Source organism: Thecamonas trahens, assembly GCF_000142905.1.
Source record: "Thecamonas trahens ATCC 50062 unplaced genomic scaffold supercont1.33, whole genome shotgun sequence".
Classification (NCBI taxonomy): Eukaryota; order Apusomonadida; family Apusomonadidae; genus Thecamonas; species Thecamonas trahens.
Window position 1 is genome coordinate 266,030 of NW_013657647.1, and position 9,726 is coordinate 275,755.

Below are 9,726 nucleotides of genomic sequence, written 5' to 3' on the forward strand. Positions count from 1 at the left end.
CCGGCTTGTCACACCACGCTCGGTCCAACCCCCCCCCCCCCCCCCCCCCCCACCCACCCCTTCCCCAACAAGGCCACCACCACCCCACGCGCACGACCCACGCGCACCACGGGTGGCCATGTCCAGCAACAGCACCAACCACAGCCGGAGTGCGACACAGAGTAGCAAGCGTGTGTCGAACCTGCCGCAGGAGGCCTTCCTGGCTACCCTTGTGGCCCACCTAGGTCGCTCGCTGGCAGCCACGGGAGCGACTCTGTCCAACTCTGCCGAGGCCACAGAGGTTGTTCTCCTGGAGGAGTTTGTTCATCGCTTCTCCTCGACATACTCATTCCCTCCTCCACCTCCGCCTCATCACCATCATCAACATCATCAACATCATCAACATCATGAAAATCATCATCACCCGCTCGCGTTGTCAGACTCGCTCGCTGCCTCGCTTGGCCCGCTGCCAGAGCCTGGTGCTTCGCCTCCGCTGCCGTCACGAAAGGCTCCCGGGCATCAGGCTGATGATCGACGACATATCCACAATGGGGGCCAGGTGGTCGGGAAGAAGGAGAATGCGTTCCAGGGACAGGATGCTTTGCCATCGCCCACTCCTGGTGATGACGCTATCACGGACGACGACGACAACAGCAACAACGACAGCGAGTTCGCCTGGAGCTCGTCGGCCAGACCGAGCCCACTGGCAGACGCTTTTCAGCTCATCTTCTCGGCACTCTTCCACGAGCGACTCAAGCGAAGCGCGTGGTGCGCGAGCGCGTCGCGGGACTACCGACTGACGGTCCTGCAAGTCCTCCGCCTCCTCCTTCGCGACCCACGATTTACCCGCGCCTTTGTGGCCGACGATGGCATCGCCGTCCTCGGCACAAGGCTCGCCGAGATCTTCCCCGAGTACCACGCTGACGCGGGCGCGCCGTTCCTTGCTGAAACCGTGGTCCAGATGGCGTCCATTCTGAAGAACCTGGCGTCGGACCCGGAGCTCCGCAAACTGCTCATTGACGCCCATGTCCACACCACGTGCGTGCTTCTTCTTGACGCGCCCGACGCCGTTGCCGTCCAGTGCGTCCTCATTGTGCTCATCAACCTCGCACTCACGCCCGAGTACGCCCTGCTCATCGGTCGCCTTGACTCGATCAACAAGCTCCTCAACATTGTGCACAACTACAACTTGCCGGCCCAGCTCCTTGCCGCCGACCTCCTCGACGTCCTCTCCAAGCAGCGTGAGAACTGCATCTCCATCGTCGAAGCTCAGGGCCTCACTGTTCTCCTCTCGCTCCTCACCGCCGACGACGTTGCCCTCCTCGAGTCGCTCGTCATCATCCTCGGTACCCTTGCCGAGGACCCGCACATCTGCTCCGAGATTCGCCAGATGGGCGGCCTCTCCATGCTGCTCTCGCTCATCAACCCGGGGCGGGTCTACCCTGGCGCTATCGACGGGCCGACGAGCGCAAAGTCGCCCGTCCTCATTCCGCTCTTTGTCGCTGTCGCCAACACCCTCACCACCATGGCCCTCGAAGACGAGGCCGCCCACCAGCTCCGCGTCCACAACGGCGTCTACTACCTTGGCCTCATTCTTGTCGACGAGGCCTGGCTCGGCCCGCTCGACGGCCCGCGCCCGCCGCCGGGCTCGGACGTCTACGTCATGCACGCATACATCTTTCAGTCGCTCCGCTACCTCTTCTCCATCGAGCGCAACCGCAAGGTCTTCAAGCGCTTCTTCCCCTCGGTCCTCTTTGCGCCCTTTGTCGACGTCGGCGCCTACCAGGCCCAGCTCGACCCGTACTTTGCCCTCGTCGACGTCTACTACTCGCTCCCGGCCTCCGAGTACGTCACTCTCCGGGCTAATCTTGAGGCCATCAACACCAACAAGCCGCCGTCGCGGTATGTCAACGGCTACGCCATCCTCGAGCTCCTTGGTACTGGCTCGTTCGGCTCGGTCTACCTCGTCAAGAAAAAGGACGGCTACTCGACGTTTGCCATGAAGGAGCTCGACGTGACCGCGTCCATGGCCGGTCGCACAAGCTCACCCGAGGACGCCGCTTTTGCCACACAGGCCGGCGCCGTCGACGAGCTTGAGGAGGAAGTCTCCATCCTCTCCCAGCTCCGCCACCCCAACATTGTCCGCTACTACGACTCGTTCCGCGAGGGTGGTTTCCTCTACATCATCATGGAGCTCTGTGAGGGCGCCACCCTTCTCGAGTACCTCGAGTCGCTCCGCGAAAAGGGCCGCTCCATGCCCGAGAAGCGCATCTGGCAGATCTTTATCCAGCTCGTCCTCGCCTTCAAGTACCTGCACAAGACGGCCAAGGTCGTCCACCGGGATCTCAAGCCATCGAACATCATGGTCGATGCTAAGAACGTCATCAAGCTCGCAGACTTTGGTCTCGCCCGCCACCACAACAACACCATGATGAAGTCCGTCAAGGGCACGCCGGGCTACTTTTGCCCCGAAATCATGAAGGGCGAGCCGTACAACCACAAGGCCGACACCTGGGCCCTCGGCTGCGTCCTCTTCCAGATGGCCACTCTCCGTCCGCCCTTTGAGGGCTCCAACATCCTCGCCATTGGCCACAAGATCATCGGCGGCGTCTTTGACCGTGACGCTCTCACCTCGCACTCGCCGCTCATGATGCACCTTGTGACAAAACTAATCGAGCCGAACGTCTCGCGCCGCCTCGATATCATCCAGGTCTCCCAGGTCATCGCCCCGCTCCTTGTTGACCAGCTCTCAAAGGTCACCTACCGCTTCCAGCGCCTCGAGCGTGACAAGAAGGACGTCGAGCGCCAGCTCAAGGAGCTCCAGCGGAACCTCCACAAGACAAAGCACCAGCTCGGGCCGGGAACCGCCCCGCACCCGCACTCGCCGGCCTCGGCAGGCTCTGCCCTCTCGCCGCACTCGCCCATCGTCCCGGCCACTCGCTCTACCTCGGGTGAGGAGACGGTCGGCACGCCGAGCCAAAGTCAATTGCCCGTATCGTCCCGCTCCGGCCGCACGCCGTTGCGCGGCAATAGTTTGGTCACCCCGTCGGGCGGTCTGGGCACTGGGCTCAACCTCTCGACGCTCTCCATCTCGCCGTCGCGCGTCCGCGCCATCGACGATCCCATCACCCAGATGCTCAACCAGCTCCACAAGCTCGTGTACATCACACAGCTCCCGCCGACCGCCAACCGCGACCCGCGCCGCACCATCGTCGAAAAGTACAAGCGCGCGCTCTTTGCCAAGCCCGACAACTCGCTCAAGGCCGAGATGCAGAAGCTCCTCACAGGCTCTACAGAGGAGATCAAGCTCGACTTTGGCATGGACTGGACCACGCCTATGCTCCGCCGCGACTCGGTCGCCGGCGCCGTCTCGGACGACGACTCGGACAACGGTCGCCAGGCCGAGCCTGCTCCCTCGCTCTCTGTCACCTATCAGGAGCTGCAGGACATGATCGAGAAAATCCTCATGGAGACCGGCTTTCACTCGCCCGAGTAAACCTTCTTTACTCACCACGCGCCGCCGCGTGGTGGGCCAAACGGCACCGCCGGTGCCCCGTACGCCATGCCGTAGCCCGGAGTCTGCGGCTGCATCATCATTGGCGCTGCTGGCTGCTCCTTGAGCCGCTGCAGATAGTGGAGGTGGGTCTCGCCGCGCGGGCGGGCCGGGGCCGCCGGCCGCGGCGCAGGCCCGCCCGCGGGCATCCACATCGGCGGCATACCCGGGCCGCCGGCGAGCCGCGGCTGCGCCATCGTCGGCGGGCCGCGGCGGAGCGTTGTGTCGAGCGTGTTCGATACATGCCGCTGCGTCGGGTTGAGAGCCTGGAGCGAGGGAACTTGCTGCGGCGAAGGCGGGAGCCGCGGGTCGGCGAGCCCGCCGCGGGCCTGCGACGAGAGCACGGCCTGGCTGTGGTAGGCCGCAGGCGGCGGGGCGTGCGGTGGCACAAAGGTCTGCGTTCCCGAGTAGTTGGCAAAGTGCGCCTGCAGCTGCTGCACCCGCTCGCCCTGCTTCTCGCGCTTCCACTGCTCGAGCGCGCCCTCAATGCCTGCAATGGCATCGACCGCCGACTGGACTCTCGCCGAGTACTGCGGCGGGGCCGGAGCTGCGGCCGGAGCGGCAGGAGCGTCTGCCGACGGCCCGTCGCTCGTGCCGGCGGCGGCGCCGTGAAGAGCAAACGACTGCTCGTCGACGGCACCAAAGACGGTTGTCGACGACGCACGCGGAATGGGGCCACCGTCGTAGGCCGAGTCGGCAGCAGCAGTAGAGAAGGTCTCTGCATCAGCGGCCGAGCCGGCGAGGACGCGGCGGATCTTGTCTGTGACCTCGACGCGCTCGACGAGGCAGATGCGGAGCTTGAGATGGCCAACAGCCCCATCGTCATGGGTCCTCACACTGTGAGCCGAGGCAGGCGGTGGCGTGAGGTAGAACCAGACGTACTGAGTCGGAGAGAGCCGTGACTTGATGTCGGCCAAGGTGAACGATCGCTCGCCGATGATCTCCTTGCCCGCCCTCAGCGCCACCGTCACGCCCGCAGCGCCATCTGCCGGCACCACTAGCTGCGCCGACCAGACTGGCGCTACTCCGCCACGAGCCGACGGAGCGACAGCCTTTGGCGGACCCGACACCGCCAGCTTCCGACCATGACCACCACGACGATGACCACCACGATGACCGGACTGACGGCGATGACCACGATGGTCACTTCCTCCAGCACCTCCACTGTTTCCCCTCCGCCTCGAGCTGCCGAAGCCGGCGGCCAGAGCACTCCGTGACTGGCCGTCCTCCTGGCCGTCCTCCTGCCCGTGGTGGTCATCGTGGCCCTGGCCAGACTCGGTCGTCACCACCACCTCGAGCTGCTCGGCCGTGCCCGTCGGGCAGAGAATGCCCCTGCCCTCCATGGCAGAGACAAGCACTTCCACTTGGCCCATAGCTGTGTATGTATGTGGGTCTGGATGGGTGGGTGGGTGGGTGGAGTGGTTGCCTGCCTGTCTCCGGCTCTGTGTCGCCTCCGCTGCCTGGTGCGCCCCCCTCCCCTCCCGCCCAACGGCTGGCGTGCGGGTCGGCGAAAGGGGGGGGAGGGGGTGTGACGATTATTTGTTGGGGGAATAATCGTTGGAGTGGGAGGGGGGTGTGACGATTATTTGTTGGGGGAATAATCGTTGGAGTGGGAGGGGGTGTGACGATTATTTGTTGGGGGAATAATCGTTGGAGTGGGAGGGGGGGTGACGATTATTTGTTGGGGGAATAATCGTTGGAGTGTGAGGGGGGGGTGACGATTATTTGTTGGGGGAATAATCGTTGGAGGTGGGGAAACAGGGGAATAATGGCTGTCGTGTCGAACAATGATTGACATTCGCAGTGTCAACGGCCAAACGTCATCATGGATAGCAGCAGCATGTAGCCATCCACAGAGCGTGATATCCTACCCACCCACACCATACTACATCCACATACCATCTACTACTATTTCTCATACCACAGCAATTTGCAATGACATCGACAATAGCCTTCGCCAGAACCAGCCGTTCTTGTGCCCCTCCCCCCCCCCTTCCGGCACACTTCCGCTTGCCCCGACTGCGGGAGACCGATCGAGCAGGGACTCGGGGGGAGGGGGGGGGGGGGGGGGGGGGGGAGTTGCCACAAGCGAGGGCAGGGCAGGAGAGCCACCACCACACCCCACTCTCGGCAGCAGAGGGAGCAAGAGACGGCGACTCGAGCTACACCTTTTATCCACGGCTGGACCTTCTCAGCCAACCGCAGTAGCTCGCCCCGTGCCGTGTACCCCCCCCCCCTCTCTCTTTCCTGGGAGAGTGCCAACCGAGTCAAACCGCTGCTCGCTGCGCCAGACCGGGAAGGCCGACAAGCGCCAGCAGAGCATACACCTGCTGACAGAGTCAGAGGACAAAGCGAGCAAGAGAGAGAGAGAGAGGAGACAGAGACCGACTAGAGGTCCTCACTGCTCCGTCAGCTCACGTAGATCGCTCGCAAGGGAATCGGCTGCACAGACGACCGAATTAAGTCCGTTGACGTTGCGCCACTGCTGCCGACCGACCGTCCTTGCTGTCCACCGCGACCATCGTCTTGCTCATCCGGCTACAGACTCGTTCATCGGCATCTGTACCTGAGCTAAGTCTGCTTGTTGACGTTCTACTCTGGTGCTGAGTCTGAGCTGTGTCCTCCTGACATCAAGATCGAGATCGAGATCGAGACAGAGCGCTTCGCTGAGACAACAGCAGCGCCAATCACTGCTACGCTCACTGCTGCAATCACATCCAAAAGCATTTAACTATGGGGTGCGGATCATCGTCAAACGTGCCACCGGAGAACGAGCCGAAGAGGGAGACTGCAGAGGCTGGCAAGGCAGGCGAGGCGTCTGGAGACGCAAGTGCCGATGGGAGGCAGAGCAAGCACAGGTCGAGTGGAGGTAGCCGTGAGAAGGCCAAGGGCAAGGCCAAGGGCAAGGCCAAGGGCAACGGCAACGGCAAGAGTAGGGATAAGAGTCGCGATCAAAGTGGCGACGGGTCCGCGAGCGGAACAAGCAGCGATGAAGGAGGCCGCTCGTCGGACAAGGGGAAGAAGCGGTCGCGGAAGCGGGTGGGCAAGGACGCGGCATCACCGGACAAGGGTAAGCAAGAGGTGTCTGACCCGTGCTCGAGCGACGGGGAAAAGTCAGGCAGCGGGCGAAAGTCGGGCAAAGGCGGGCGGCGGAAGCGCGGGAGCGGGCGTAAGGGTCCGCCGGGGGCTCGGCCGGCGCTGCCGTCAGGCAAGCTGATGCCTGCACTGCCGGGCGGCGGCAAGGTTGGGAGCAAGCGTAGGGGCTCGGGCGGCAAGGGCGGAGTGGACATCAAGCAGATCACCAAAGCCATCATGAACGACAACCTGACGGCGGTGCAGAAGCTGCTCAACTCGCCGGCGGCCAAGGTTGACGACCTGTACAGCTGCTCGTCGGTGCCCAACTCGACGCTCGCCTTTGAGGGCGCGACGTTGCTGCATCTTGCGGTCTTCCTCGGCAAGTTCAACATTGCCAAGTTTGTGCTGATCAAGAACGCCGACCTCAACGTCCGCTGCGACCGCATCTCCGACTCCAAGTCGCGGTTCCACTCGGTCACCGCGTTCCACATGGTTGTTGCCCTCTGCTCGCTCGAAATGATCGACCTCTTCCTCCGGTCGGGCGCCATCCTCAACGAGATGTGCGACGAGTACGTGACGTACAAGTACTTTTACTACGCCAACGTCTCGGTCCTGCACCTCGCGTGTTTTCGCAAGGACGCCAACGCTGTCGTTGACCTACTCCTCACAAAGGCTTCAGAGTACGACGGCATTCTGGAGCTGCTCGCCGGCGAGATCCGGCCGCACAACGAGAAGCACTCGACTGACAAGTCCATTGTCAACCTTTCGCAGTCCAACGCCAAGAACATCTTCCGCGACGTCACCTGCCTCCACATCGCCGTCGCCCTCAACCGCAAGGCGCTCGTCAAGGCCTTTATGAAGAACGGCGCGCGGACAGACGCCGTCTGCGGTGAGGTTTCCTTCAAGTACGAGCTCAACCGTCGAAACAAGGAGCTGGCCAACGCCAACAGGCCGTCAGACCAGAAGGAGATCACCCACGGCCTCCACTCGTACAAGGACAAGACCGTGACCCAGCTCGCCTTTCTCACCGAGCGCACCACTCTCATGCCCATTCTCAAGGATTGGAAGTCGAACCGTTAAACCCGTGTGTGTGCGCCTCCTCCTCCTCCATCGGCTGCCGTTTTCTCGCGCATACTTCTCTCTCGAAGCGGAAGTACTCGATCGACGATGAGCGCCGCCGGGACAAACGCAGGCGGGAGCGATGGCGATGGCGGAGCAGTAGACTCGGCGGGGAAGAGGAGGGCAAGTGGATGGACGGGACCGATTGCCATGCAGACACGTGTTGTGCACGCGGACGATGAGCTGGCGCATGCACTCTACCGCGGCGGAAGCGGCGACATCGCGCCGCCGTTGCACGCCTCGACCACTTTTTCCGTGGATAATCCGCTCGGCTTTGCCTACGCGCGCACCACTGGCACGCCCGTCACCGCACGGGTGGAAGCCGTCCTGAGCGAGCTTGAAGGCGGCTTCCCTGCTGTCGTCTTTGCCTCGGGCCTGGCCGCCACCCACGCCGCCTTGGAGGCTCTAACCGACCTGGTGGCGGCCAGGGAGGAGGAGGCAGGGGCTGGGGAGGGGCAGGGAGCTGGGGAGGGGCAAGGGGGAGTCGCCGATGGTGTGACCGTCATCATGCAGCACGGATACCATGGCTCGCAGCTGGTGGCGCGTGCGCGGTGCGGCGGGAGGAAGATGCGGCTGGTGGTGGTGGAGGACATCGAGGATGCCCTGGATGCCGGCGAGCTGGTCCTTGATCGTCGATGCGTGGTATGGGCAGAGACACCGTCGAACCCGTTCAACACCGTAGTTGACGTCGAGGCGCTCGCAGAGAGAGTCCACCTTGCCGGCGGGCTGCTTGCTGTCGATGCCACCTTTGCCACGCCGTACACTCTCCGGCCGCTGGCAGTCGGCGCCGACATGACCGTTCACTCGGCCACAAAGTACCTCGGCGGGCACTCGGACGTGCTTGCAGGCGTGGCTGCTGCCGCCGATCCCGAGCTAGTGGCTGGCTTGCAGCGATCGCGACTCCACGGCGGAGCCTGCCTCGGGGCGCTCGAGACCTGGCTTCTGTTGCGCTCGCTGAGGACCTTCCCGCTGCGGATCAAGAGCCAGTGCGCGTCGGCGACGGCGATGGCGGCGGCCTTGGCCGATCATCCGCGTGTGGCCACCGTCTGGCATGCATCGCTGGAGAGTCATCCGAGCCACGCCCGCGCGGTGCGGTCAATGACCAGCGGCTTTGGAGCCGTTGTCACCATCGACGTTGGGTCCGGGCCTGCAGCCGAGGCCTTTGTGGCGCACCTGAAGCTCTTTGCCAACGCCACCTCGCTCGGCGGCGTCGAGTCGATGGCGGACATCCGCAGGCGGTGGGACGCGACCATCGAGCCGGGCGTCGTCCGCCTCTCTGTTGGCCTTGAGGACGCCGACGATCTCATCGCGGACGTGCTGGGGGCACTCGACGCGCTCAATGACAGCACAGCGTTTACTCCGAGTCCGAGTCGGACGACGAGCCCGAGCGGCTCGGGGCCGGCGATGCGAGGAACTCTTCCTTGAAGCCGTGCTCTGTGACCCAGCGCCAGAACTCGTCAAACTCGATTAAACCCGAGCCGTTGTCGTCGAGCTCCTCGATGACGTCTGTCACGGCGTCCTCGGTCAAGTTCATCAGCTCGGTCTTGCCCTTGATCACGCCAATGTCGTGGAAGAGCGATCGCAGCTCGCTCCGGTCGATGCCGCCCGAGCCGTCGGCGTCGTAAAAGTTGAACATGAACTTGAACAGCTTGTGCTCGACTTCGTTGTCGTCAAGCTGGACCTTACCGACCTTGAGCAGCATGGAGAAGACTGTCGGTCAGTGCGGGAAGGCACCAGCATGTCCATCACCCGCGAGTGGCAAGCCAACAAAATCACAATCACCAAGTAGAACACGATCACCACGTCCATCACGATCACCACGTCCATCACGATCACCACGTCCATGACAATCACCACGTCCATGACAATCACCACGTCCATGACAATCACCACGTCCATCACGATCACCACGTCCATTACAATCACCACGTCCATCACGATCACCACGTCCACCCGCCCCATGCCCAGCCCCCCCATCGACATGAGTCCGGAACGGAGAT

General features: G+C 63.2%; 5 protein-coding genes across 5 annotated transcripts in view; 3 read left to right on the forward strand and 2 right to left on the reverse strand.

Annotated features, from left to right (window-relative positions):
* Window positions 1–118: 118 nt before the first annotated feature.
* Window positions 119–3,493, forward strand: AMSG_06535 (NEK/NEK10 protein kinase; the record flags this gene model as incomplete). Its single annotated transcript, XM_013900931.1, has 2 exons — window positions 119–301; window positions 455–3,493. 2 exons carry the CDS (start codon window positions 119–121, stop codon window positions 3,473–3,475), a joined length of 3,204 nt encoding a protein of 1,067 aa, XP_013756385.1. The 3' UTR covers window positions 3,476–3,493.
* AMSG_06536 (uncharacterized protein) lies at window positions 3,487–4,916 on the reverse strand (the record flags this gene model as incomplete). Its single annotated transcript, XM_013900932.1, has 2 exons — window positions 4,698–4,916; window positions 3,487–4,553 (listed from the first exon to the last, which is right to left on the reverse strand). Exons 1-2 carry the CDS (start codon window positions 4,903–4,905, stop codon window positions 3,487–3,489), a joined length of 1,275 nt encoding a protein of 424 aa, XP_013756386.1. The 5' UTR covers window positions 4,906–4,916.
* Window positions 4,917–5,805: 889 nt separating this feature from the next.
* Window positions 5,806–7,704, forward strand: AMSG_06537 (uncharacterized protein). The gene has a single exon (XM_013900933.1). It carries the CDS (start codon window positions 6,266–6,268, stop codon window positions 7,685–7,687), a length of 1,422 nt encoding a protein of 473 aa, XP_013756387.1. The 5' UTR covers window positions 5,806–6,265; the 3' UTR covers window positions 7,688–7,704.
* Window positions 7,705–7,876: 172 nt separating this feature from the next.
* Window positions 7,877–9,015, forward strand: AMSG_06538 (Cys/Met metabolism pyridoxal-phosphate-dependent enzyme; the record flags this gene model as incomplete). Its single annotated transcript, XM_013900934.1, has 3 exons — window positions 7,877–8,143; window positions 8,240–8,935; window positions 8,962–9,015. The coding sequence occupies 3 exons, from the start codon at window positions 7,877–7,879 to the stop codon at window positions 9,013–9,015; spliced, it is 1,017 nt and encodes a 338-aa protein (XP_013756388.1).
* A 51-nt stretch (window positions 9,016–9,066) lies between these two features.
* AMSG_06539 (uncharacterized protein) overlaps window positions 9,067–9,726 on the reverse strand; it is a 1,183-nt gene continuing 523 nt past the window's right edge. Inside the window, exon 2 of the mRNA XM_013900935.1 lies at window positions 9,067–9,436. Coding sequence (XP_013756389.1) covers window positions 9,081–9,436 — 356 coding nt within the window. The 3' untranslated portion in view covers window positions 9,067–9,080. The remainder of the gene's footprint in view (window positions 9,437–9,726) is intronic.